This window comes from Lentinula edodes (assembly GCF_021015755.1).
Source record: "Lentinula edodes strain Le(Bin) 0899 ss11 chromosome Unknown C8R40scaffold_26, whole genome shotgun sequence".
NCBI classification, from domain to species: Eukaryota; Fungi; Basidiomycota; class Agaricomycetes; order Agaricales; family Omphalotaceae; genus Lentinula; species Lentinula edodes.
Genome location: NW_025764332.1, coordinates 64,596 through 91,509, shown reverse-complemented (window position 1 = coordinate 91,509; position 26,914 = coordinate 64,596). Strand labels below are relative to the sequence as shown.

The window sequence follows — 26,914 nt, the reverse complement described above, 5'->3', positions numbered from 1 at the left end:
TGGGTCGGCGGTCAGTTTTTTTGCTTTGATTTATTCGTTTTGCTTCTTGCTTGCTGGCATACGTAGTATACTATGTCGTTTTCTTTGGATTCAAGCATCCCTTGCGAAAAGTTATGTGTAACCTGCATAGTACTTGTATGTCTTCGCTTTCGCTTTTTGGTTGCTATGTACAGACTATTCTACAAGGATTTGTACTTTTTTGCTTTACTTATCGCTCTATTTGCTTCATCGTCTGCAAAGTGATGATCATAACGACCAGTATTTTGAGCACTCGTTCAGTAAAAATCTCATTTCGATCATCTACAAAATTGACAATTCAAGTGCTCTACAGAACGATCTAATAGCTCTACGTAGTTCCCCTTGTTCTCCCATAGCGGTGAGTTGTACAGAGCAATCTCCCACCAGTACGGAAGGTTCTGATTTAGTCAGTTCGTACCTACCAAACGCCCAGTTAACAATGTAAGTCTCTACATCATTGACTCCTTGCACCCGAACGAAGCCTTTCACTCTCCACACCGATTCTTTCCCAAGTTTTGTCAGACATTCTTCTAGGGTATCTATCATTATCAGTTTTGGGAGGTTGGTCAAGGGATTTGCTGCCCCGGAATGCTCATGTGCATGCTCGTGGTCATCGCCATGCTTATGAGGCAAACTTGCTGTCGAGCCACGGTATAATGTCAAAGTTTGTACTTCGTCAACATGAGATGGATCTTGAGTGTGGGCATCCGTGTTCTGGAATAGTTTCGAGTCTATACCAAATATGAGACTTGGATCAACGCCACCACGCGCATCGCAACGGATTTTCGGTGTAAGGTCGTTGAGAGTGTGTAGGTGGTCCATTACAATGTCTAGATGCCGATCGGATACAGACTCCCATTTGTTCTGCACAGATTGGGATGAAAGAGTGATACCAGATGGCATAAATGAGACATACAATGAGGATCACGTCCGTGTAGCTAGCCTGCATCTTAGCAGTAGGAGAAGTATCCTCGTATCCGGCGAAATTCTCTGCATCTATGACTGTGATTATGGAGTCTAGTTTGAAGTCTCCTCCCGTGTTGCGTTCCATTTCCCGTATCTGGAAGGCCAAGGTGGCTGGAAATGCCGAACCTCTATGAAAATCCGAGGTCGGGTTATGGATTGGATACGCAAGAATTTGGGTGAAGTAGCCTCACGAGCACTCGATTAAGATTCGGTCTGGATGGTACTGGTCTTATTCTTGTTCTGAGATCAGTTGAATGCAGGTCTTGGATGGTAGATCGTACCTCTGATTTCTAAAAGTGCGTTTTGCATTTGACCCACGAGGACGCAGCACCTTGTGTTGGAGATGAAAAGGTCAAAGCTTTGAAAATCAATCAAGACCACGTACATACAGCCATTCAGAATTTCACTGACGGCCGTCAAACTGGATTCCTTGGCCAATTTACTGTCGACTTTATACTCATAAGTTACCGAGAGAGAGAATAAAGATTGGGGTCGTACCTTCGACATCCCCATATTCATTCTTCAATAACACAACTTTATTATCCTTGGGAAGCTTTGGTAATAGTGAAAGTATCACGGTGGTCTTTCCAGCGCCAAGAAAACCAGTGAAAACTGTGATAGGGATCGTAGTTTTCGTCATGATAGAGATGGTCAAAGCACAGGTTACGAAACGACCGAGAATCAGGCCGAGATCCGCGATGGCAGTCCGGAGTTTCTAAAGTAACGCGTCTTGAATACAGACCACGATGACCTCGAAAGACAAGGATGGTCCTAGTATTGGACACTATATCCTCAAGGCCTCTACCATCGCCCGCGCCCATACTATCTTTGCCTACACTGCTTTTACCTCAGCTCTTGCTCTCGGACTACTGCTTCATTACAAAAAGATTGTCAAAAATGGGATAGCCGGATATCCCGAGGAATGGTTTCCTTCTGTATCTGCCACGTACGCAACGGAACCATGTGTTCTGAAGCTCCGTTCTCATTTCGGGTCAACAGAATTGGCGACTGGTATCCAGAGAGGAACGTGTTCCAAATTGTGATTGCATTGACTTCCGGTTCGTGCGCGTTCGACGTGTTCTCATGCAATTTTCTGAGGCTTCCTTCTTCCGATATGTAGGACCACGCATTGCGCTTGTTTCCCTACAGTACTTTCTTCAGCGTTCGACTGAATCATCGCTCCCTGCCATTGTATTCGTCTCGGGTATTATCCGCACGCTGAGTTGTGGGGGATGGGTCTACATAACATCCAGTGATGACCACGACGCACACGACATCTTTATGATCACGTATATAGTGCTCAATCTACCTTGGATGATTGGAGGCATATATTCAACAACCATAAAATGTCCAAGTGTTCGGAGAAAACGGTGGGCGTTACAAGTTATGTTCTAATTCTGAATTGAACGAGATAATTTGCACCAGATCTGTCATCGCTTCAGCGTAAGCAGTCTCAAGGAGCCACATAGAACTCACCCTTCACTGTTGAATAGATTTTTCTTGGCTATCGTGCCTCTGGTGTATTTCTTCATTCAGCACAAAGTCTATCGAATTCCCGGAGGTACGTAGAAACCAGAATCTCGAGATTTCTGTCCACTCATACGTCTTTTAGCTTACACGCATTACAGTTTTTTCGAGTGGGGGCTTATTTTCTTCGATGTTTTGTATGATGCGTGCGCAGAGGAGGAGTTCCGACTGAACAATTTACATGTAAGTTTAAACAAGGATGTCTCTTCTTATAAGCCCCAACAATATATTGTCTGATTCTCAAAAGGTCGCCATCGGAGACTTGAAATCAGTGAATGGTAGTGCTGCACCTACGTAAGTTTGAAAAAGTATGCTACATACTAAGTACCCGATGTTCTGACATATAGCAGGCAGGTAAAGTACATTCACATCGGAGGATCCCCTTCCCGCCATGAAAGATCAGAATCACCGAAAATAAGAAGTCTTCCAGCCTCAAATTGGGTGGCGTCCTTGGTTTCGTTGTATCGACCATATGTCAGCTTTACTTCAGACCTTTATCTATGTGCGTTTCACAAATGTTGTGGCATTCTTCACTGTGCTTACATGCCTGCTGACAGCATACATTTTCTGGTCGATTTTCACATCACTGATCCCGACATTGTTCTACTTCTCTGTTTGGGAACTTGCGATTGCTGGGTCTGAATTAGCTTTGTTTTCGACTCTTTCCCCGATATGGCTATCTATACCTACAATATTGAATTGGGCTCATACACGAGGTGGTCAGACTATTATGCGTCTGCTTTCATTCACTGGCGTGGCTGCCTATGTTCTTCAATCACCTCTTCATCGTCTGTTCCTCGTAGCGTTTGCAACGTCGGCTGCCATGATACCTCAAGTCGTAACCTGGGCTGATAATCCTGGCTATCAAAGCATAAGTGAGATTTGATACCTTCCGAAAAGGGGGTGGACTGCTACTGACTCTGCGATTCTACAGTGACCGGCTTAGGTCTTATGTTGTCTTCCTTGTCTAAACACGTTAACCATTCCAACAATCCAGGTGCGATATCTCTTTTGACGATTTACGTGGGCTAGCTAAGTAGATTGCTTCCTAGTTTGGCCGTTTATCGATGAAAGGTCTGGTGGTTATAACAAAGAAGGCCTGCTCCTCGCCTTCCTCGCATTATATGAATTCTTCACTAGACCCGATGAAGAGGGACGATCACCCGAATCCGAAAAAAATGACTCCGCTCAGCCTGTATCTGCTACTCATTGGCTTTTGGGAGCGTTACCTTTAGGAAGCTTCATTTTCATCCTCCATTCGTTGTTCGCAGATCCCAGCACACTGATAGCTTGGTCTTGGACCGGATATGAAAATGGACGCCCCAGAGGACCACTACCCCATCTTCATGGATCACTTACTCTCCTCTGTCAGTCTATCGGTCTGCTAATTGCCTTGCAAGCCGTGGCGAGGTCGAAAGTGCACCTGTTGGCGAATCCACTTTGGTTTGTCTTTGGAAGCGCAAGCTCTTATGTAATGTACACCCATAGAAATTGGCTTGGATATCTCGGAGGATTAGGACTTGCTATCTTCGTCATGGGATCTTCACCGTTGATACTGCATAACGCGAGCTCAACTCGTGCAGTATTCAAAACGTCTTTCACCGCAATGTTAGTCTATTGTTTGCTGGCTCTTGCAAACGTTTGGACAGTCGCGTACGCTTTTGTTCCTGGAGGTGTATATCTTCGTGAACGGACAGATTTGTGAGTCATCACCTTCCTTGAAGAGTTATAACTTTCATTACCAACTTCCTTGAATAGGGTAACTATCGCTCAAATAGTTTGTCTGGTTCCAGCTTTCAAGTGGCCAGCTCTTGGGAATCGACAGAGTAGTGCAACTGCCTTGACAAGCACAATCTCTTCATGTACTCGGACTGCACTGGCTCTGATGTCTATCGTGGCTGTGCTAGCTTCGCTTTATCGACTTCCAACTGCTCCAATCCAGCCCTTCAGAGCAGGCCACCGAATACTGCGTGCGGGAATCTGGACGATACACTTTGGCATTGACAACGAGGGTCGGGATAGTCAGCGTCGTGTGATGAATCTCATAAAGTATGCTTCCCTTGCCGCGTTTGCAACAACTAAAATTTGAATTCAGAGGCATGGAACTTGATGTTGTCGGGCTTCTTGAGACAGACCTACATGTAGGTACTAGACGTCTTCTGTTGGCTTTGACTGACGAAACCCATACAGCGTACTGTCTACGGCAATCGTGATCTGTGATTCTTCCGCGTTTACAGTTATTCATTTGATACTCAAGCATTGCTTAGTACCAGAGTCATCATAGAGGATATGGGCTATGTAGGATATTGTCACTGATCTTTCCGCAATTGCGGCCGTACTTAATGGGCTTCTAGAACGTGGACCTTGGACCAGGTCCTAACTCTCATACGTGGGGTGCTGTGCTCCTTTCCAAAGTAGGTTCAAAGACCTCCACACGCTCGCTACTCGCTCAACTTGGCAGGACAGTTCCCGATAATCAACTCTACACATCACCTCTTACCTTCACCTCACGGAGAGCTAGCTCCCGCTATAGAAGCTGTTTTAGATGTGTATGGCACATCTGTCACAGTTATTGTTTCACACAATGGCCAAGGTATATATTCTGATCATATTTCGTTCATCAGTCACAGACGGGGTGGATTATAGAGGAAGATCCTTTGGATCGTGAATTACAGAGCAAAGAGTTGGCAAGAATAATGTCAGAAGCGTACCCAAGACCGGTTATCTTTCTTGGTTACGTAGTTACGCGTCCGCATGCACCTAGGCGTAAGTGAACTTGGCTCAGCTTCTTGCAAGAGATGCTCAAAGACACCGCAGCCAACCCTTACCAGATTCTTGTCGAGGCAAGCCCAGAGTTACGATGAAATTTATTTGCACCCATGCCGATTTTCTGTTCCGCAGGATGGTAACGTCCACGATGTCGACCAAGAAGATCATGACAGATGGTGTGGTTAGTACCCCTAATCTGCCTTCCTTCCTGATTTCTAACACCGATTCCTGAATAGAATATATTTTGTACCGTGGTTTGTATCGAACTTCGTACGCCCGCATATCGCGAAGCACTGTCACAGATACGGAAATGCAAGTCGCGCAGTTTGTTCTTCCAAGACATGGAAGAGGTGTTACAAACGAGACCGAGTCAGCGAGGTATCTCAGATCGCGTAAGGAAGGGCTGCCTCCACAACATGTACGTCTACCTTACCTGAAATCACCTGAACGCTCATTTTTGGCAACATAGTGGTTCCCCATGGCATATTACGGAAATCGAAGATGGGGAGGAGTCAACGGCCATTTCTACCATGTATTCGACACGGTCAGTGTTTATTAAATGAAATTTGTGCTGTTGCACCTAATATCAAGTCTTTCAGCCTTTGTACTACGCGATTCCGGAAGGGGCTGAGATATAACTGACCTTGATATTGAGCCTATAGATAAGAGATTGGTGATGTTTGTATGTCTAAGTACTGTATATCAGTGTTGTGCATTCTATCTCCTGTATCGTCCTCCATAAAATGTCTATTCTTACATTCTCTGAGACGCTCGTCGGACAGAAATGGAATTATGGAACCATGAGCCAACGCGTGTTCCTCTTTTTACTGTATCCGTCTCCGCTGTTGTCGTCAATGATACTACCTAGCGTTAAACATTGAACAACTAAACGCGCGCTTGTTTTGCCCGTATATGTATCCTCAGTTCCATAGTCCCGTTTCTTTTTATCTCCCAGTTATCTCCCTTTCAATAACATGGACAAGTCTGACAGGTATTTATCTCCTGGGCTTGATATGCCCTCTGCCTAACATCCCTTGAAGACCGAAAGACATAGGACTACCTGAGTCGGCCTCGACCAGCGTCATATCGGCCTCGACCGTTGAGCCAGCTTCCACAGTGAAATCAGCCTCGAGCGTTCCCTCCGCTGATACTGTCAAATCAGCTTCGGATGTTGAATCTGCAGGCAGTGTCAAGCTGTCTGAGGTCAGCGCAAGCACTGTAGAGTCTGCCTCAAACGTCAAAGCGGCTGGAGAAATTGACGGTGCAACTGATAGCAGAAACAAAGAGGACCTTGAGGAAGAAGAGTGGGACTCAGATAGTGAGCCCGTGAAACCAAAGTATGTAACTTTAGGTGGACACCCAGGATTGCTCGATATTGAACGACTCATAGCATGCGACCTCGTGGAGGAGTGAAACATCCTGTGGCTGGTGGCGGGGGATCCAAAAAATGAGAAAGCTGGACCAACTGGATCCAAATATCGCGAAAGTCTACTTCTATCAGTGGTTCAATAAATTGGTCTGGGCTTTATGGTCGTTCGATCATTACATGTACGGGGAGGTGAATGAACTGGTACGGTTCCGTTTAGGAACAGGGTTTACGCTACACACATCACGACACATCACGTCTGATGTGTGCGGACGCACTCAAGCAACACCGTAGGAGGACTGTAAGTCCTCAAAATGGAGTAAATTCGAGTGGACTGTCACTATAATCTATTGTAACTTATGTAAATGGCTTAAGGCGCGCGCTCAAACCGAAGAATTTCCATATAAGTTGTTCTATTCTGTATAAGTATATGAGCGACTGATATTTTCTTCACAATCTGAAGGAAAGATAATGCATTTAACCTACACGTACATCTTTTACATACCACGAAAAAGGAAATTTCCTCGAAAAGATTAGAACAGACTGACAAGAGACTAGATTCGAGCACCAAGGTAATCAGGAAGGTTGACTAGCATAACCCGCTGGTCGCGTGTGCTTGAAGAACGAACAAGTGAGTGGACATGGTAACCCGGAACCAAACGAGCACTTACCCCATGACTCGCCCAAACGGTGTGAGGAGGAGGTGGCGGCATAGAACCATGAGCAGAATGATGAAGTGGATACGGGCTATTCACCGCGGCATGGTGTAACTGAGATGAGGTGTGTTGATGAGCAGCAGGTGGCGGCCCAGCTGTGGAGGATTGAGCATTAAGGGCTTGACCTAAATGGTGGGAAGGTAAATACGGCGTACCTGTATGAACATGATAAGAACCATGAGAGTTCAGAGCCACATACCCGCCACCCGATGGGTGAGCATGGCCTGGTTGAATTCCCCTCTCTTCATTCATGTATATATCCGGTGCACCTTGCTGTCCTCCATGTGCACGGGCTTGTACCGCTACTGCAGCAAGGAGTGAATTTGTTGCCCCACTGCTTTGGGCTGCCGGTGCAGACGAACCCGAAGTGGTCGTTCTAGATAGCCGCGGTGGTTGGGGAGGCGGACTTAGGGGTCCATTGGAAGCACGAGGAGTTCCGGTGGAAGATCTATGAACACCTTCTGGAGGCACGGGAACGCCATCTGGATAAATTGGATAAAAAAGACTATGAGGAACTTCCATCATGTGAGTTGAAAGAGAAGGCTGCATTCCATTGCTACGCGTTGGAGTGGCGGAAGGGGGAGCATTCGAAGAGGTAGCTTTGGGTGGTTTCTCATTTGTTCCGTTGACAGGCTGGGGACCAAACACTGGTGGGTTGAATGTATACTGAGGATGGGGATACGAATTATCAGTATGCGTAGGGCTCGATGTGGGAATCGGAGGGGGATATGGGTGCGACGGCACTCCAGTAGGGGCACTGGCAGATGACCGAGGATACGATGATGGCGGATACGCTGCTTGCAATGTTGGTGTAGTTTGCTGACTTTTGGGACTCGGGACGGTCTCAGTCCAAGTAGGTACCCACATGCCACTAGCCGTGACTGGAGTGCTACCAGTATTTTTCCCCCGGTTTGGGCTAGTAACATCTTCCACCCACTCCGGTTCTGGTATTAACACTGGTTGACCAACTGGTCCTTGTCGGCCGATACCTGCAATCATTCGACTTCTCCCATTTTGGCCACGTTCGGTAGCGTCATTAGAACCACGCTTGTCGGATTCATCTGGAGCTCCGAGCCCACGTAGTCCAGCTTCAGACAAAGAAGTCTCCATCACCTCTTCCGCCAGTTTGGCAATGAGCGGAGTTGTTCCTCCGCTAGAACCACTCCCAGTTTCCCAACGCCAGCGGAAGCGTGGAAGCATATCTAAAGCCAGCCAAACGTCTTCCATCAGTATCCTCACCGCATTACTCCCCCCATCTTCACTTCCTTCTCCATCAATAAGCGAAGGTATTCCCACGTCGCATTTGCTCATCCTACCATAAAGGATGACCATGGCAGCAATGTGCAACGGGACTGGACTCGTGAAGAATCCTACTTCAGGATAGCGCACAAGCACAGTATGAATTGCAATAACGTTGTGCGCCTGTACAATGGCATCAACAAGCGCCCTTTTTCGTTCTGTATATTCCAATTCTTTGGAGCTGAATAGCGCACGAAGAAGAAGGATGCGCGATATGGCGAGTTTCAGGAGAGTTAATCCGGTAGATTCATCGAGACTCGCTAGTAGAGAATGCCGTTTGGAGATCGACCAGGCGGCGGTACCGGTGAAGTAATCCATGTACTTGGGTGGGAGGGACCGGCGGAAAAGGTCGATTGACTTGATGATACGGCTAGCGTTACGGAGGAGGGTTTCACTTGATTGCCTAGTGGGACTGTACAAGGATATAATGATATCAGCCTGTATTTCTGCGATTGGAGCCGAAAGCAAAAAGTGTTCGGATATGTGATCATTCACAGAAGGCTGCTTGACATTGGATCCTGCGACCGTGTATATGGTTTCACCAGACCGATTAGAAGGTCTAGGAGTATTCGAATCGCTGGGAGCGATAGCCAATGGCCTACCTAAAAGTATACTTGTTCCGCGGTCATGTACTAAGACTATAGACCAAAGCCAAATACGAAGAGTACATTCCTGTGGGGTGAATGTGGGGACATCTTCGTATGCAGTGTCGCCATTGTCAGTAGTTGCAGAAGGTGAAGAAGAAGACGGTTTAGGCTTGATCAACGTTTGAGTCGTTGGATCATGGTGGAGACCCAATTCGATAGCCAAACGCACGATAGAGCCTACGAGACGCCATAGCGTGCGACCTTGACGCTGTGAAAGGAAATTATCAGCATAGTTCGGAAGCAGACGAGCATATCAACATGCCTCAGCATAGAGATACCAATGGAGCAGGATCAATGCTTGGAGACTGCTCAGCGTTACCCGAAGCTCAGGCTTTACTGCCAAAGCACGATCGAAAAATTCATCGTGAGCTGGCCAATCAGCCGGGAGGCGTGAACCTCCTGTCTCTGAAGTAGTTGTAGCAGATTTTGCTGTTCTCTTTCCCTTCCCCGGCCGTGAGGGTGGAGACAGAAGACTGTCATCGTTTTCATGGTCGGCAGCGCTATCGCCGACGGGTGCTTCACCCTGATATCCACTCCTATTGAGCTCACTGAGAGTCCCGAGTGCAAGCACCAGATAAAGGGAGCATATGAAACCAGGATCAAAGACAGGTCTAGATGAAGCTCCCTCGTCGTATAGCTGGTTGAGCGACTCCAGAAACTGATGCCGGAAAAATACTGGACGATGAGGATTGAGTTGAGTGAAGTAGACATCGACGATTTCAAGGAGAGTATTGCGGTCGTTGGGAATCCATATATCCATAGATGGTGTAGATGAAAAATGTTGAGAACGAAATACAGAAACTACCCGCCACTTGGCAGTATCCCTGGGGGCAGGCATCTCAAGTTGGACAACACGGTCACGACCAGAATCCAGACCTGAAGAACCTACTGCTAAATCCTCTTCGGCAAGACGGGCAGTAGCGGTGGAAGAAGAGGGAAGGGGTGTAATGCTGCTGTTGTATACGACAGCAGGTGGATGATAGTGATATAATGGAGCGGGGGATGCAGAAGCATTGTTGACAATGTGTGGAGCAACGCCAAATGATTTGGCAAGTGCATGGGTTGATGACATGTCGTTTGATTTTGGATCCTGGCCGGGAATGGTAGCGGCAGGGTGTGCCGGAGGGGCCGAAAGAGGAGACAATTGGAATGGAGGAGGTGCAGGATACATGTACGGAGGATATTGGTAGTAACCGACACCTGGAGGAGGCGGATGCGCAAAATAACCGGGAGGTGGAGGCGGAGGGGCTGGATTCATCGCCGGAGCTGGCTGAGAACTACTGCTAGTTTGAATCGGAAGATTTTGGACTGGTTGGAGGGTAGATATGTCTATTCCTTCTCTGGAACAGAGGTCATCGATAGTCTGTAGACTAAAACCTTGTATGTGGCGTTTGAGCAGGGCATCACACTGGGAAACAATTTGTTCCAAACGTTCAGTATGGTCCCTAGCGATTGTTGTCTGCCTATGGCGGTCTTCCTGGTTGCAGGCAACGCCAGCAGTGACACAGGCCGTACATCGTGGATGTTTAGAATCGCACTAAATAACGAAGAGAAAAGTAATAAGCGAATATGGTTCGGGCGTTGCCGACGACGGATGCGCCCGTGTTGTAGAATTATTCTTCGCAAATTCCCGATTTTTGTGTTAAAAGTAAACTCACTTTTATCTTCTTTCCTCTGCACCTTGTGCAAGCTTCGTGTGATCTTCTTAGCCTTCGTGGCTCGCTGGGCTCTCCGTCGTTCTTTCTTCGTCGTTTTGACACAGGTCCATTGGTAGAAGCGCCACTGCCGTCCATCGATTCCATCATAAGAGTGCCACCGTGGTCGTCCATAGGTAAAATTTTGTTTGTTAGATGAAAGAAAGTTATCGATTGCAGTAATGTCGACGTCTTTTGCCCATCAGCAATACAGGTGGCTGCGATCGGAGTTTCAAAGATTACCAAATCACCTTCGAGCGCGCTCTCTATCTCCTCTCACCACTCACACTACGCCACCGGGCAAAAACATTGTCTGTAAAAGGAAATGAGAAAAGTTATGGGAAAGTTGACCTTTTACAGTAGATTTATGGGGCGAAAAATCATATATTTTATGCTCGAGAAAACATTAGGTAGATATTTCCCTTCTCGGAAAAAACCCCGCCCTGGATAATTAGTGGTAATGAATTCCTTTCGCAAATAGAAAAGGTGCCCTTTTGTAGTTATTATTACAAAGGGATAAAGCTTTGGGATTCTTTATGTTTCCCAGAACATATCTCCAAAGAAGAAGTTTCCCTTTATCAGAAGTAAAAAGCGATGAAATTGATTCCTTTTTACATCTTAAATTAATTACTTTTTTTGACGGAAAAACAAAATGGCCGATGAGGGGGAGATTCACGGTAGACTAAGACCCGATGAGAACACACTTGACGGACTGTTGTTGGGCGATACCGATTCGAGGGAGACTCTCTGGGCTTTTTTGTCCCGTCAGTGGTGAGAATATATCCACCTTGCCTCTGGTGCTTTACCCTAACCAACTAGAACATTTTTACATACCACCCCGTACCTTTCTCAAAATTCTTCGCCTGCAGGCACGTAGTACCTTTGCCTCGAATCTCTTTCACGATGTTCCGGTTTCAAGAACTCATTCCGCCTTGGCCCAATATAAACTCAAAAGACCTTTATCCACTTTCCTTTGTGTACTTTCGTCATGGATCCTGTCGCGTGCAAAGATGCCTTTGTCCAAGACAGTATAAAATATCGACCAGATCATTAGAGTCTGCCCATTTTCCTGTTGACACAGACTGCCCCATCACCATGTGCGTCCTACGTCTTATAACTCTTGAAACATACGCTAACACTGTTGGGTTAGAATGCCTTCCAACCTCACTGTACCTCGACAAAGCACTGAAGCACGCCACATGGCCAATTTTCGCCCTTATCAGAACACATATGGCCGAAAAAGTCGACGATCTCGTGAAAGTTCCTCCGCCGATCCTTCTCTGTCTGATTCGGACTATGCGGAGCCAATTCTCCTGCCAGATGATCCTACTGGAGAGACTATCGTCAATGCATCTCAGTCCGAGGTGCCTCCTGAAGAACTAACTGTTATCCCCAACACCGACATTAGTGCTCTTGAATCTGGCGCGTCCCAGGTATTTGAATTGTTTCTTCGCAACATGCTACCTGTAATCTTCTTGTTTCAGCAGCCAACCTCTCGCACCACTGCTGCAACAACCAGTTCTGATGATGTACAATTCATTGCTGGACCCTTCAAGGTATGTGTTTGTATGTATGTATAAAAACCCGCTTCAACCTGTGTTACTTTTGACAGGCTACCTATCCTCGCAAATCACTTCCACAGAAACTCGCAGTTATAAAGCACAAGAACAAGGTTCGTTTAGACCCAGACCGTGTTTTTCTCTGCTCTCATATGACTCTATTTAGGAAGCTAGGGAGCGAATGGATGTATTTCTGTTGAAACAGCGAGAAAATTTGAATTGCCACATTTGCCTTTCCATCGTCAACCGTCCATTCATGTAAGTCATTACATGTGTGTATATTGCTCTTCACAACTCATCTGCGGCAATAGATTATCTTGCGGTCACTTCTTCTGTGCGGAATGCATATCCGAATGTGCTAAGTATCATGTTCAAAAGCGGACCAACCCCAGATGCCCTGACTGCCGCGTAATCACTGGCCATTTCACGCCTATAGAAGCTCATCACTTGCAGCAAATGGCTGTTGCATTACGATCGGAGCTCGGTATTCCCCAACCTCCTCGAGGCTCTCTGAAATGGCCCTCTATCTTCAAGTCACGCAAAGCTACTCTCCCTTACTTACATGACCATGCTAACTAAGACGCAAATGTATCTCTTTACTGTATATTTGACGTTCCATCTATAATGTACATTCCGACCATGCTATATAAGTCTAATGAGTGTTCCGAAGAATCCCGAATCTTGACCGTTTTGAACAACGGGCGCTAAAAATATCTAAGCCGACAAAATGACCTCCTACAGAGATCTCTTAGGGAGCTTGAAGGATGAGCCCTCGAAGCTTTCTTCCTTGTCCTCTCCACCTGATTTATCGTCGAAATCTACGTCCTCGCCAGATAATGCTAAACCAAAACTCCATTGGCCATCTGCAGCTGCCGCCTCTGATCTTAGATCGAAATATCAGACTCTTTCGCGCCATGCAGATGAGGCTTCCAACTACAATATGAGCGTCATGGCCGCTGCGATTTCTTCAAGCATGCAGAGCGCTACACCCCAGCTACCATCCATTGAACGTTCGCTCCACAAGTTTCAGGCTGAAATTACCAAACAAACTGTACGTCCATTTAATCAATTCCAATGTATTGTTTGAATTTCGGACTATGCTGTTAGGTTAAGAGCATGCTGTCTGTGAGCGCTGGCACTCCTTCTGTCGAGGAGAATTCATTGGAATCATTATTGGTTCCCGATCGTCATGGCCGTCTACAGTTTGGTGATCCAAGGAAAAGCAGCACGAAGGTAATGCGAGCCTTAATGTCGGTATCGAGTTTGCATGATGCAGCCTCTGATCTGAAAACCCGGCTTGGCAATCTTTCCCGGACTCAGACCACAGCTGAAATACAGTCTATCCTCTGCGCGGTAGAGGATGGTAGCGACACTCTGCGCAGAGAGATCGCCTCATCCACTGCCGCTGTTTCTGTCGAGGCGAAGGAAGTCAGAGGGGTCCTGGACAGTATACAGCAATCGGTGCAGCTGTGGAGAACGAAATATCCCGATACTGCGCCAGTCAAGATCGATAACAGTGAGTTTTTCAAATGCCTTGTTTGATTTGATGTCTCAGTGTTATGGACCCATTGTCAGGAAAGTGCTTTTTCGACCCCACTCAAGACAAGAATTCCCCAACTGTCATCGCATACTGCATCGCTTTAGTCGCTCGCGTCTTTGAACGGACAGCACAGCGCGGTGCAACTTTCATATTGAAGATGATCAAGATTTTCGGTTACACCCTTGCTACCTTGGGTGGACGGACTCTCAATACCGATCAGGAGATCGCGCTTGCTGGAATCCCGGAGTCCATCGAACGCTTAGAAAAGAAATTCAATCTCGATGTAGACTGTGTCCCTTACGCCGTCTGTCCAAAGTGCAGCATGACCTATGCCCCGTCCTTTCCAAATGGTGCCTCGCATCCGGTCTACCCTCCCATTTGTCTGGAGAGACAGACATCATCCGAGGAACCTTGTAATGCATCACTTCTGTCATACGGTAAACCTGCAAAGATATTCGAATATTATCCCTTCTTTGATTGGTTTGGGAAGTTCATATCGCTCCCAGGAATTGAAGAATATGGCGATAAGTTCTGCGAGGCTGTCGAAAGCCACCAAAATGTGCCTATCAGGAAAGTCGATCAAACCGATGGTTGTTTTGTTCATGAATTTCTCGGAGCAGATGCTCGACTCTTCATTGCGGATCGTGGTAGTGAGGGGCGCTGGTTGTTCACCCTCAATGCCGACTTCTTCAACGCTGAAGGAAACCGTATTCGTGGAAAGAAGTCTTCGACTGGCATGATGGCCATGAGTTGCTTGAATCTTCCACTGAAGATGAGAAATGACCATGCCTACCTTTATGTACCTGGCATTATCCAGGGACCGCACGAACCCAACGCAATCAACGCCGAGCACCGTCATTATTTAAAGCCCTTAATCGACGATTTGTTGGTAGGCTATACTCGGGGCATCCGCCCCTATGCCACCCATCGAACGTACGGAAAAGACTGTCCCTATGATCGTATCTTTCGGGTCGCTCTTGCCCTAGTTCTAATGGATTTCAAGGCTGCCCGACCTTTTTCTGGATTTTTGGATGTCACATCCCATCACTTTTGTTATATGTGCGATTGCTGGCATGTCTCACATTTAGGGCGCACGGACTATGAGGAGTGGAAAAGTGCAGACGATGCATTCTTGAGAAAGGGAGCGGAGCTTTGGCGTGACGCCCCGGACACCAAGAAACGGAAGATTCTTGAAGATATGTTTGGTACCAGAGCCTCAGAGTTCTGGCGGCTACCGTATTGGAAAGCCTCTATCCAGCTTGGTATTGACCCCATGCACACCATGTTCCTCATCTTACTGCAGAGATATTTTCGGGACATCCTTGGTCTGGATAATCCTGATGATCCTAAACGGACACCGAAAAAGCCCAAGTTCAAGTTCGCATTCTATCATAATTTCACGCCTCCTCCTCCTCTCTCATCTCTAGTGAGTCAAGAGGATTCGACCCGTCTACGGACCAGTATCATCGGCTATGAATCGCAGCCCATAGACGATAATTTACTTTCTCTACTCGAGTGGCCTCATTTGTCTACGGAGCATAGTGCCTATCGTTGCGCTAGACTGCAATCTCTTCAAGTGCAGATATCAAATGATAGTCGTGCGCGACAGGCGGTCTTGGATATCTTGAATGATCTTTCAGAACGGGCACCCGTGACAGAAGCACAGAAGCACCAATTGTATTCGAGGATACAGAGACACAAATGGTCTGCTATTCTCTATGTGTGCGATAATCTCGCCATATTTCCTAATGAGAGACCCCCTGACCTACGAAACTCTTCCCAAATCACTCAAAAAGATGTGACAAAAAGGGAGCTCAGTAATATTCTCTTGCACTGGGTGCGATTTAACTCTTTCCATAGATGATATGATCTAATTACTTCTCACAGCGTACCCACGAGATTAGGGAGGAGCAGCTATTTATCTGGCCATACTTTACACCGACCGATATACCTCCCCCCGTTATTCCATGGGCTACCCACCATGCTTCAACTCCCGATCACGATAATCCTATCACGTACCGCAAATTCACCCCTGGAGAACGCTCGAACCTGTTGAGAGAACTCGCTGCTTCCATGACTTACCATTCTGCATCTCACGTTGGCAACCTACACCGTCTTCTTCAGAAACCGTTGGTCCACGATCACAAAGATGACCTGCGCAAAGCATTAAAGCAGTCTAATGGGGATGCCTTGACCTATGTTTGTGCAGACATCGACCGACTTCCTGCAAGTAAGTTCAACAAGGATGTCTTGGTAGACCAATTGATGTTATGGGTACGTGTTTCATACATGTGCTTTGCTTATCATTCACAATACTGTGAGTTTCTTAGAGGATGTCGAAGCCGCTCGAGCAAATGCCATCAATCAAGTTAGACTCTTCCAGTCTCTTGCAGAGAATTCAACAGGTGATACGTGAAGCTGTAACCCCCGCTTGGGTCACGAACCCCCCCCCGAACGTCGGATCCGCTCAAGCAGGAACTTTGAAGGCGGAACACTGGAGAACCCTTTTTTTGATCCACGTTCCTTTGGCAGTTCTGAGCCTGTGGCAAGAGAAATCGCCTTTAGCCTCACCTGAGGCCTCTAGTATGACTTCTGTAGTTGATACAACAATGCACCTGGCATGTGCTTCACTAGTGATGGCCAAACGGACACTGAGCGTAGAGAGGCGCAACTTGTACCGCCACCTATTGCGCCTTCATATTCTTGGTCTCAAACAAGACTTCCCAGGATGGATCTTCCCTACTCATCACCTAGCTTTCCACATTTTCGATGGGATGAACAATTTTAGTGGCGTTCGCAACTGGTGGCTATTTCCATTTGAAAATCTGATAGGGAAACTTCAGCGTATTCCTACGAACCACATCACTGGTCTGTTTATACTCTTATCTGCCTGGGGACTTACATATATTGGTAAAATAGGGCAATTCGAACATACAATGCTGCACTCATTCTGCAAAGGGGCCTCCTTCCGTCAGTGGCTATTACGTGAAAACTCCCCCCCAATTCTCCGATACTGCCAGCAACTCCTGGACAAAGCTTACAACTACGACCGTGGTTCATCGGCACCTCCACCTCCCGTCGCTCCAGCTGATGATATCGATGATTCTGAGGGTTCGATCACTGTGGATGCGGAGCTAGTTGCAAGCAATTTTGCACAACCAGACTCGAAGTACAAGATCCTTCCTTCTCCAACCCTCACAAGGCTGCTCAGGGCCGAGCCTTTTGAGTGTTTTTCTCGTATTCCTGGCTCCAAAGGTGATTACACTATTCCAGGAGAAGGCGCAATAGGAAACAGCAATATTTGCTTCCAGGCTCAAGGCACCTATCGCCCGGGGCAGCGGTGGATAGCAGGACAGATTCGGCATATCTTTAGACGGACTCAGAATGGTCCACTTCAAGCAGTCATTTGTCGGAGCATGCCAGCTAGCACACCTCACCCATTTGCCGATTATTGGGCAAATGGTTTCGAGGCAGACATGGTTGCGTCGAATTTTTCAGACACTTTGGAAATCATTACCTTGAGTCAAATTGCTGGGCACATTGCGAGATGGAGTATCACTAATGATTTGGTAGTCGTCGTTAACCTATGTTCGGTGAGTCTAATCTTTGTATCTTTATTATTCACACTGAATATGCTTTGAACAGGATTAATTACCAATTCTGTGTGGTATGTATGTAGTGTAGCTATGAATCAGAACGCAAATGTATTGAGGATAAAAGAATGAATAAATCTGATTACAATTGCACAAATTAACGAGTTGTGTTACGCGAAACTAAGAAATGTGCTTTCTATTCTTGGTACCTGAGCGATTCGATGTTTTAGTCGGCGCTGAAGGTGAAGGCGCAGTCGAAGCAGCAGGACGCTCCGCATCTGCTGCTATCTTCTCCAGTTTCTCCTTCCTGATAACAGTCTTCTGGTATTTGAGATGGTTTCGAATGAAGTCGTTGGTGACCCAGAGTCCACTATATTCCTTCAGAAAGACAAATTTCTCCGTAGCCTAAGACCATGAGAAGAGCATCTTGTTCAATGATGATAATACTCACTTTTATTCGTACCTTTTTGAGGTCTTCGCGCGCTTGTTCGCTCATGGGAAGGCCACAATCCAGGTGCTTCTCGACAAGGTCGTTGATAAAATTCTATGGAAAGTTAGTTGATGAGGAGGTAATAGTTCCTAAGCACACACCTTGACCTTGTCGTACTTCTTCTTCGGCCACCCCAGAACTAGAAACAGAGAATAGCCACCACGATTCGGCCTACCAACCTCACCAGGAGGTTTGGGTATAAGATCATCATCGGAATCATCTTCGAAGACGAGGGCAGGAGGACCGTGCTTCCTTCCAGGTTTTGTCGATTGTGTGTCTGCATTATGGCACACGTTAGTCGTAACATCTGCTAGTGAATTTGAAGACTGTTTGGTGCCATTTGCTCTAGAGAGTTGAACACCGTCATCGCTATCATAAGCAAGTGACTGCCTACGCCGAGTGCGCCGCGAGCGTGCCAAACGCTCCCGGTCAGTGTCATATTCGAGCTCGCTGGAGATACTGAGGAGAGAATGAACAGATGACAGGGATGACGAGGGTGATACAGGGGTAGAGCTGCGTTCTACACCTAATGAAGGACCACTATAAGGCGAAGCTCTAGGTGATACTTTCTGGGTACGTTGTGGCCCAGTTGATGGCATATTGGTGTGTTCGTGGCTTATCGGGGGTAAGCGCATCTCCTCATGATCGGCGCACAGAGGTCGAAGGTCGAAGTTGGTGTAAAGATCCATCAAGTAGAGTATAGCAGTACACGAAAATATCGAGAGGTTGAATGCTTATATAGGTAAACTGCAGTGGCGAGATGGCAAAGGCCATTGTCGAGTCCTGGTGAGAGCTCAGAACAAAAGCGGTTGCGGGCCGGTCCCTTTGATCCCAAAGTGGTCTTTGTCGAACGGCGTTCACAAGACCCTCATGCATACTTCTTTACAATTCGCTTCTTCCTGGTATTAGTTACGTTCTCATGGCCTCCGAATATCGACCACTCTCAAAATTCACGGGTCCACGCGACGCTGTCGTCTCTCTCGCCTTCTCAGCAAAAGGCAGATTCCTTGCAGCTGCAGGTAGGTACTCCATTCTAGTCTCCTTCAGATTCATAGCCATATATTATCGTATATTGCAGGCTATAGTGGTGTATACGTCTGGGATCTATCCACCAGCGCATCCACACCTCTTCCCCACATGCTCTTCGCACCTCAAAATCCAAAATACGTTATAACCGCAGCGGTGTGGGTGTATTTCCACAAGAACAATCGGCACATTCTACTGCTGGGGTCCATGCGAGGGGATGTCATACTCTGGAATTGGACCGAAGAGAGCCAGGTAGGTCATAGACTCATTGAACTGAGTATTCAAACTAATCCAATTCAGTCATTCAACTTGCTCTATAGGGTTCCTCCTATGAATGACATTCAAGACGAAATCCTATCAATGGATGTTCACGAGCAAGAGATTGCCTCTGGGAGGATCGGAAGGGTAGTGGTTGCAACTGCCAATCGATGCATCAATGTTTGGACATTATCGTCGTCTGGCGAGTTTTCAAAAGTATTCTCTACCATTCTGGACGATAATCTCAAACCAAAAACTGTTCGAATGTGCAAGAAGACTAGGGACATATTTGTCTTTCCTCTATATGGTGGTGAAATGTGAGTATCTATCCATATCATGTGTTTGCTCGCACCAACTCTAAAATAGACTTCGTCTTGATTACAAAAGTGGAGCAGTAAAGAGCCGTAAATCCCCTGGTCCTGGAAGAATGTAAGTTTTCCAGGTCACTCGCATTTGTTATTTGTGAATGATCAGGTTTTCTGCAGGGGTTCTGTCTCTCTGAACTACACCGCTGACAAGTTTGTTGCGTATACTGGCAAGAATTTTCAACTTTACCGCCTCTCCAACCTCGAAATTTTGAAGACGTTCATTGCTGAAGCACCGCTGGTCTTTTTTCCTAAGCAAGTTGCGTTTGGGGAGTCTGAGACCATTGTTGTAGGAGGGACGGATCGCGGGTTTGCATTAGTGTATGATGTGGAATCGGAAGAAATGGTCCAGAAGTTGAGCTATCCTCGTGGTAACCTTGTCCAACCAGTTGCGGTAAATGCAATGTATCAAATCGTCTTTCGCTGTGCTCATGAAATAGAACAGACCTTTACCCTTCCTGGACGACACCTCATTGCGATTGCGGGATCAACCCAAGAACAGCCTTCTGATGTTGTGCTTTTTGAAAAGACTATCCCCGAGGTCCCTTTAGTACTGCACTCGGAGGTCATGCAGGATGAACCCACTGCTCGGACTGTCCCCACGGCAGGTTTCGTTCACGTCGGATTCTACATACCCAAGAAGGCCTTGAATTGGTTCTGGATTGTCGCTCTACTACTCTCCATCTCCTTTGCATCTTACTGTACCATCCCCCAATATATACAGCAGGTTTGCACTCGTTTAGCTAATCTCTAATTTAGTTATTCATTTCACGCTTTGCATAGATTTCCTACAGTCGCAATGAGGCGAAATGGATGACTCAGGTTGCTTTTGACTCAATCGAAGCGGAAACGGAGAACATTGATAATCTAGCCAAAGATTTTTCGAGTGGAATTGATCAGATGGTGAATCGTCCCACAAATCGTCCAGCTTCTGACACTGTCCTCGAGACTGGTTTTGTTCTCTTAGAATGAGATCTTGTAGTTAGTGTGCTTTTTGTTGTTGAGACCAATAGATTTGAAGCGGTCACCGTTAGTGATATAAAAAGAATACATCAACATAGCGGTGACTCGGTATGTACTGTACTATTCAGTAATAAGTCAACTTTGAACAGGTCTTAAGCAATGTTTTGACCATCGGGCTAACATCGGGCGATGCATGCCCAATGAAAGTAATCTTTATTTTCAAAGCGTAGCGGCAGCCGACTACGTGCCGCAACATAAGTCGGTGCTCAAACGGGCCGGTGAATTGAGCTTGTTGGGCGCCTGTGGTGTGCTTTATCCTTTGTATTCATGATTCCATTCATCGACCCAACATCTTGATGTCAACGGACATTAAACAATGGAAGAAGACTCTACTTTGACATCTCAGAACCCACAACAACATTTAGGAAGCAGTCCAGTGCCTTCGACTGTAAGTATGTTCATTCACTTTGTCATTCAAATGAGGCTGATGGTTTTTTCAGTCCGATGTGGATATGCGCAATTCCAGTGTAATCATAAGAGACCCCGCCTCAACGCAGCATGAAGTGAGTGTTTACTGTATCTCTTTCATCTTTATCTCAATGTTTGACAGAGGAGGCCCTTGGCTCATTCTCGTACTATCTACATGGACGTTGATGTGAATGTTCCTCATATTCGTGAACATGCCACACAACTGAATACAAAACGCAGCCGGGACCTACGGTTACCCACAATCTTCAGCTTCAGGCACCATCCGAACTCGAACAACATGCGCGCAAGAGATCTGGCTTTGACAGAATCTCTGAACTCGAACAAGAACTCGCAAATAGAGACCAAAGACTGTATTCTTCTGGTGCCGAAATGACCATCAAGAATCATGAGATCGCAAATCTTCGAGCTCAGGTCTCTCGTCTCGAAAGTGATGCTCAAGATTTACAGGACAGTCTCTCGGCTCAAAAACATCAGAATGAAGGCGCTTGGGCGAGTGCTAGTGCAAAAGAATCTATCAACCAAGAGGTCAGGAATTGTCGGTTGTTGACATTAATCTGACATCTCTCACAGCTTATCAAAAAGAACTCAGAGTTGGTAAATGAAATACAAGATCGAGATGAGAAATTGAAGAGTCTCAAAGATAGTCAGCTAGCCGAAGAGAAAAAGGTATGAGTCACGTCACGTCTCTCATCTTAAACGCCGTTCACTTCTCAATCTCAGGGCTCCAAGAGCACTGAAACAGACTGTATCCAGAGACTTGAGGTATGTTCAGAAAACTTAATTCGGGTCTTACTGACATTTGTTAGACTGAATGCCATGCCCTCAACGTCCAAATCGCTTCTCTGCAAGAGTCCAACCGACATATTTCTCAGGTCAACAAGGAATTACAGGTATAGATTATTCACTTATACTGCAAAAGTGCATTCATGTTGTTAACTACGTGTTGTCTACAGATCATGAAACAGTTATCTGAACAGAATCAATCACCACAAGGAACCGCTCTGCCACCGGAGGTAAATTCAACGTGTTAGTATTTGCCATGGCTCACATGTAACAGTTGCACGAAGAAACTTGTCCACAGGTAAATTCGTTGCTCCATTTTTGTTGTGTCTCACATGTAATTCTGTAGCTATCTCTTGCTGATAGCGTTCACAAATGTGAGCAGTTGGAGGCGAATATCAAGGATCTTCAAAACACAGTAGATTTGCTGGCGGTAATCTAAACTATTCCTGGCCGTCATGATGATACTCAACCGGTAATCTTTCAGGAAGCAAAAAGTGATTTGGAAAACTTGTCACATTCAGCCGTGGGTGGTGCTGTTGCTGCTGTGAATTTGCTCTGACCAGTACCTAGGCATCGGAAATTTCCACTCTCAAAGCTGACTGCACATCTCTAAGGCGAGACCTCGCCGAACGAGAACAGGTCATAAATAACACAAGGGTCGAACTTTCTCAAAGGATCGATGAGTTGCTGACAGCCAATGCTACGCTTATCTCTGCGAAAGCCAGTCTTCTTAAGGAAATAGAGGAAATGACTATCGAAGCCGGCGAAAGGGAAATAGATACTGGGGAAAAATTGAAGGAAATTGAGGAAAAAGAACGCATGGCTACGGAAAAATTGAGCGAGATTATCAATGCCTTCGAAGAAGACAATCAGCAACTTCTCCATGATCACGAGCTTCTTAAAGAAGATCATGAACATTTACAAGTGAGTCTCAATTTCTTCTACAATAGTGCATTTTCTGAATGCACCATTAGGAGGAAGTCAGGAAGCTCAAATATCAGCTCGAGCGAACTCAATCCGAAAAATCAGAAACCGAGACGAAGCTGACAAGAGCTCTACAGAGGTTAGATCAACTGGACAGCGAGAAGATAATGTTCACTCAAGATTCCGAGCAAAGAGAGCATGAATGTCAGGCTGAAATCAACGGTTTAAAGGTAGAGTACTTCTTTGATTATAGTCATTTGGCCCGTTAACTGTGGGTTTTCAGACCAAATGTAGTAATCTCGTTACAAATATACAAGAATTAGAACTCCAAAACGCAACACTGTCGCGAGAAGCGGAGGAGCAGAAGCGAGAACTTGAGACTGAGATCGGTGGTCTGAAGGTGAAGTTGTTTTGTCGACCAGCATCCTCTGGCGTGTTACTGACATGTCTTCAGGCCAAATGTAGCGATTTAGATACCAAGATACAACAATCAGACCTCGAGAAAATGACGATCTCCCAAAAATCCGAGCAGCAAGAGCAGGGACTTCAGGCTGAGGTTGATGGTTTGAAGGTGAAATTTTTGTTTCAGTTGTAACCTTGGTCTATCAATAATATATTCTCAGACCAAATGCAGTGATTTAGATACCAAGCGACTGGAATTGCATGCTCAGAATGCGACACTATCCCAAGAATTGGAGCGGTCAAAGCGGGAACTTCAAAATGAAACCGATGGCTTTAACGTGAGGATTCCAATTGATCACTGTTCAAGACGTTGATCGGGGTCACAGGCTAAATACAATACCTTGGACGGCGACTTGAAGCAAGCAGTTGGCGAGAAGGTCAAACTATCCCGAGACTTAGCGCAGCAGAAGCGGGAACTGAATGATAAAATCACGGGCTTGACGGTCAGTTTAATCATATCATTTTCGGCCTGAGTTTATTGTTTGTTGACGATGCATATCTAGACCAAGTACAGTGCTTTGGATCAAAAGCTACAGCAAGTACAGAGAGAGAAAGCGACAATGTCACGAGAAGGGGAGCAACAAAGGCAGGAACTGCAGGACAATATAAATGGATTAAAGGTACGTTGGTCGAAAACGGTGTTCCCTCTAAAGTACTGATCAAAGTTTTCAGACCGAAATGCAACAGCTCGCCACTGAGAAACAAGGGTTGGTTCGTGAATTCGACCGTCAGCACCAGAATCTGCAGGAAGAGATAGGTAGTCTAAAGGCGAGTGTACTCGCACTGTCTCAATCATTGATGAGGTGTTAATATATGAATTGGACACAGAGAAATGATCGGGGAGACGATTGGGTACCACGCGTATGTTACTTGATACAAGAAAATCAAGCTTTACCTCAATATATGGATCCTAGCCCCGATACGATGTATTATGCGGCCAGTTTGAAGGCCTAAAGGTGCTGTACAGACGGTTCTTACCAATAGTCGACTTGACTGATGATCATATCTTTTTAGCAAAAACATCAAGATTCAGATTCGAAACTCACTCAAAAAGAACGGGAGCTAATCGACAAGGAGAACGAATGTAGCGTAATACAGTCGGATTTCAAGGTCAGTTTGTTCAATGCAGTTCCTCCTGTCAAGAATCAACATGTTATTTCAGGCTGCCAAAACAGAATTACAGACTCTGAGTCGCCAAGTGAACGAAAAATCACAGGAAATCAACAATCTTCAGAGAGAAAAATCCAAATTGGAATCTAATATCAAAGATCTCCAGGTACTACTCCGAATTTCGTCTACTATTACTATTCACTTCTGAACATTTGACTTTGGCAAATATAGGCAAAGCTCTCGACAGTGAGTCTCAATATCACTCGGTTCATTTGACATGCTTACGCGTTTGAAGCCTGTTGCAGATGGCAATCTCTCAGATCAAGTCGCTGTCTTGCAACATGATAATCTGAAGAAAAGTCTTGAAATCCAAAGGCTAGAGCGAGAGCTTCAGGTCCGTTTATTAAATTAGATACCTACATTTTACTTGAACAATCCTTTAGACATCACTTTCGAATACTGGTCACAGTGGTCAAGCATCTGCGGGTTCAACTCCAGCCATGCCTTCGTCCCGTCACAGTGTACCAGCTCCCCCTGGCCCAAGCTCGACCTCGACCCGTGGACCACCCTCTGTTAGCCGATCCACCGCATATCCCACCAATGGAGATATCATTCACGATATTCGTGCTGTCGGGGGGTTGGGCGCCACGCTGTCGAGAGCACCAGTTTCAATGGAATTGAGTCGTGTTCGCCGTGGTTATCCTCAATGGCGATTACCTGATTCTATGGTAAGCTCGATAGCAAGCTTGATATGAACAACATCTGACATACTTCTTCCTCAGCCTCAGAATTCAGGGAGTTCTTCTAAGCCTTGGAATCAACCTAAGCCTTCCCCTTACATCAAGGCGGTGAGTCTGCTGGTGGAATTCGGCCCAAGTTCACATTCTATATTCTCACAATTCCTTCAGAGACATAAAGAGCCTCGAAACTCCTATCTGGGCAATGAATCGGATGAATTAGATGAAGAGGTCGATGAGAATCAAACCAATCCTGGGGCTGGTGGATCTTCAAACAGAGCAGGACCGGTACGTAACTTTGCCTTGCAATCAATAAAGTTATTTATTCCACAATTTTATTCAGTCTAGTCGAGCAAAAGGAAAGCAGAAACAGACCTCAGCTGAAGCACGCACCAATGCAATACCGCCAGCCAATGACCTGGGCTCTGATGCCGACGATGAAGACAATTCGGACCAAGAACCAAGGCAGCCTCTGGATGATAATGATGCTGAGCCAAGCGACGTGAGCCAGGTGCAAGCGCAATGGGCGAATGGTTCGAAAAGATTCGACGGCTCCAATTCCAAGAAATATATCAATGTAGGATCCACCGCTTCATGTCGAATACTTACCTATACTCTTCCAGGAACTTGCTCGAGACCTTTTACGGGAAGGTTTCAATGTGCGCAACCTCTGGGCAATATTTGCAAGAGATGGGATTAAACTAGAGACACTAGAAAACTACATCAAGGATCCTATCGCGAATGGTCCCAAACTTCGTAACACTCGCCTCGACAAATTTGCGGCAGACGTCAAGTCAATGAAGGCCTCTCCCTGGAATAGGGCTCTCACTTACAAGTTTGCGGAAAAAGCCAAAGAGATCGTAGCTGCCTGTGGAGATGGCCGATTTGGATCAGCACCTATCGACTGGAACAAGTTATTTTCCGATCGACTTTATGCTGTGTACAAGGAAATTGTTGACGCCCGTCTTCTACCCCATGAAGATAACGAGGCCCGGGTTTTACGACTTGCTTTGAAACATGATCAGCGGAACAAGCGCAGTGCCCATAGGAGTTTACTTCACATAGTTCGTGAATTCTCTTGCTTTCTCTACCTGTCCTAATTTTCATGCAGAAACGAACATCACGCTCGGACATTGCCACCATTATGATCAAAGTTTGTCGAGAGCGTGGCGACCAAGCGGGTGTCGAATTCTGGTCCTATGCTCTGAATGTAAATGAATTGCTTGGTGATCAAGGCCAGTCTGACGAGGAAGACACCACAAGAGACGTCGAGATTGAAGGTGTTGTAGTGGAACAGAGTGTTAAGAAAGTTCTTAGGGTCTATTGGCGACATCCTTGGCTTGAGGCCCTTTTCAGGATCATGAACCAAGCACCCGCGTTGGAAAAACTGATATTTCATAGGGCAGGCGCGAAGCGAATCCCAAGGATCTACTCCGACACAATTAGCCATAGAGCTCCGATCACTGGGTACCCTCGAGAGTTCTTTCGGGAGGCGTTTCTGTCTGCTCTTTTGCCTCACGAAGTTGCTGCTCTCAATCTTTCCGAGTACTCCTTCCCTCTGGCCGATTTCTCAGGTTATGATCCCAGCACAACATTCGGTGGTGAACCAATGC

General features: G+C 46.2%; 9 protein-coding genes across 9 annotated transcripts; 5 read left to right on the top strand and 4 right to left on the bottom strand.

The window, feature by feature from the left end:
• Positions 1-280: 280 nt before the first annotated feature.
• Positions 281-1,681, bottom strand: C8R40DRAFT_1149717 (cobW-domain-containing protein). Its single transcript, XM_046229535.1, has 6 exons — positions 1,483-1,681; positions 1,370-1,433; positions 1,266-1,315; positions 1,176-1,212; positions 935-1,112; positions 281-882 (listed from the first exon to the last, which is right to left on the bottom strand). Exons 1-6 carry the CDS (start codon positions 1,622-1,624, stop codon positions 301-303), a joined length of 1,053 nt encoding a protein of 350 aa, XP_046084440.1. The 5' UTR covers positions 1,625-1,681; the 3' UTR covers positions 281-300.
• C8R40DRAFT_1113211 (Frag1/DRAM/Sfk1 family-domain-containing protein) lies at positions 1,682-6,046 on the top strand. The gene is made up of 23 exons (XM_046228456.1): positions 1,682-1,930; positions 1,984-2,042; positions 2,105-2,354; positions 2,410-2,427; positions 2,478-2,545; positions 2,597-2,694; positions 2,759-2,805; positions 2,862-3,013; positions 3,069-3,386; positions 3,446-3,508; positions 3,564-4,212; positions 4,270-4,560; positions 4,607-4,652; positions 4,702-4,727; positions 4,779-4,809; positions 4,866-4,925; positions 4,978-5,104; positions 5,158-5,277; positions 5,329-5,354; positions 5,413-5,461; positions 5,517-5,698; positions 5,750-5,824; positions 5,880-6,046. The coding sequence occupies exons 1-23, from the start codon at positions 1,731-1,733 to the stop codon at positions 5,916-5,918; spliced, it is 2,994 nt and encodes a 997-aa protein (XP_046084439.1). The 5' UTR covers positions 1,682-1,730; the 3' UTR covers positions 5,919-6,046.
• C8R40DRAFT_1113209 (uncharacterized protein) lies at positions 6,047-7,062 on the bottom strand. The gene is made up of 2 exons (XM_046228455.1): positions 6,671-7,062; positions 6,047-6,617 (listed from the first exon to the last, which is right to left on the bottom strand). The coding sequence occupies exons 1-2, from the start codon at positions 6,671-6,673 to the stop codon at positions 6,276-6,278; spliced, it is 345 nt and encodes a 114-aa protein (XP_046084438.1). The 5' UTR covers positions 6,674-7,062; the 3' UTR covers positions 6,047-6,275.
• C8R40DRAFT_1266301 (fungal-specific transcription factor domain-containing protein) lies at positions 7,041-11,240 on the bottom strand. Its single transcript, XM_046233932.1, has 5 exons — positions 10,967-11,240; positions 9,571-10,845; positions 7,518-9,516; positions 7,318-7,457; positions 7,041-7,261 (listed from the first exon to the last, which is right to left on the bottom strand). The coding sequence occupies exons 1-5, from the start codon at positions 11,135-11,137 to the stop codon at positions 7,223-7,225; spliced, it is 3,624 nt and encodes a 1,207-aa protein (XP_046084437.1). The 5' UTR covers positions 11,138-11,240; the 3' UTR covers positions 7,041-7,222.
• A 750-nt stretch (positions 11,241-11,990) lies between these two features.
• C8R40DRAFT_1172532 (uncharacterized protein) lies at positions 11,991-13,140 on the top strand (the record flags this gene model as incomplete). The annotated part of the gene is made up of 7 exons (XM_046231872.1): positions 11,991-12,030; positions 12,084-12,099; positions 12,153-12,435; positions 12,487-12,558; positions 12,615-12,674; positions 12,728-12,819; positions 12,873-13,140. 7 exons carry the CDS (start codon positions 11,991-11,993, stop codon positions 13,138-13,140), a joined length of 831 nt encoding a protein of 276 aa, XP_046084436.1.
• Positions 13,141-15,788: 2,648 nt separating this feature from the next.
• Positions 15,789-16,375, top strand: C8R40DRAFT_1003680 (uncharacterized protein; the record flags this gene model as incomplete). Its single annotated transcript, XM_046222782.1, has 2 exons — positions 15,789-15,938; positions 15,989-16,375. Coding segments are annotated over 2 exons (537 nt in total), but the record flags the coding sequence as incomplete, so codon positions are not given.
• A 1,637-nt stretch (positions 16,376-18,012) lies between these two features.
• On the bottom strand, positions 18,013-18,384 carry C8R40DRAFT_1008908 (uncharacterized protein; the record flags this gene model as incomplete). Its single annotated transcript, XM_046222829.1, has 3 exons — positions 18,013-18,099; positions 18,146-18,238; positions 18,286-18,384. Coding segments are annotated over 3 exons (279 nt in total), but the record flags the coding sequence as incomplete, so codon positions are not given.
• Positions 18,385-19,103: 719 nt separating this feature from the next.
• On the top strand, positions 19,104-20,587 carry C8R40DRAFT_1050037 (WD40-repeat-containing domain protein; the record flags this gene model as incomplete). Its single annotated transcript, XM_046224602.1, has 6 exons — positions 19,104-19,203; positions 19,263-19,462; positions 19,511-19,785; positions 19,835-19,897; positions 19,954-20,227; positions 20,279-20,587. 6 exons carry the CDS (start codon positions 19,104-19,106, stop codon positions 20,585-20,587), a joined length of 1,221 nt encoding a protein of 406 aa, XP_046084433.1.
• Positions 20,588-25,981: 5,394 nt separating this feature from the next.
• On the top strand, positions 25,982-26,296 carry C8R40DRAFT_1004130 (uncharacterized protein; the record flags this gene model as incomplete). The annotated part of the gene is made up of 1 exon (XM_046222788.1): positions 25,982-26,296. A coding segment is annotated over one exon (315 nt), but the record flags the coding sequence as incomplete, so codon positions are not given.
• Positions 26,297-26,914: the final 618 nt, after the last annotated feature.

Excerpts from the sequence above, each read along its gene's own strand:
- C8R40DRAFT_1113211 (XM_046228456.1), top strand. The coding sequence starts at position 1,731 with ATGACCTCGAAAGACAAGGATGGTCCTAGTATTGGACACTATATCCTC. Across the intron at positions 4,728-4,778 it reads GTCTACGGCAATCGTGATCT|TACCAGAGTCATCATAGAGG; the intron begins GTGATTCTTCCG and ends AGCATTGCTTAG. Across the intron at positions 5,699-5,749 it reads AAGGGCTGCCTCCACAACAT|TGGTTCCCCATGGCATATTA; the intron begins GTACGTCTACCT and ends TTGGCAACATAG.
- C8R40DRAFT_1266301 (XM_046233932.1), bottom strand. The coding sequence starts at position 11,137 with ATGGACGACCACGGTGGCACTCTTATGATGGAATCGATGGACGGCAGT. Across the intron at positions 7,458-7,517 it reads TTCTTATCATGTTCATACAG|CTGGGCCGCCACCTGCTGCT; the intron begins GTACGCCGTATT and ends AATCCTCCACAG. Across the intron at positions 7,262-7,317 it reads CCGTTTGGGCGAGTCATGGG|CACACGCGACCAGCGGGTTA; the intron begins GTAAGTGCTCGT and ends TCGTTCTTCAAG.
- C8R40DRAFT_1149717 (XM_046229535.1), bottom strand. The coding sequence starts at position 1,624 with ATGACGAAAACTACGATCCCTATCACAGTTTTCACTGGTTTTCTTGGC. Across the intron at positions 1,434-1,482 it reads TGAATATGGGGATGTCGAAG|TCGACAGTAAATTGGCCAAG; the intron begins GTACGACCCCAA and ends ATGAGTATAAAG. Across the intron at positions 1,113-1,175 it reads CGAATCTTAATCGAGTGCTC|AGGTTCGGCATTTCCAGCCA; the intron begins GTGAGGCTACTT and ends GGATTTTCATAG.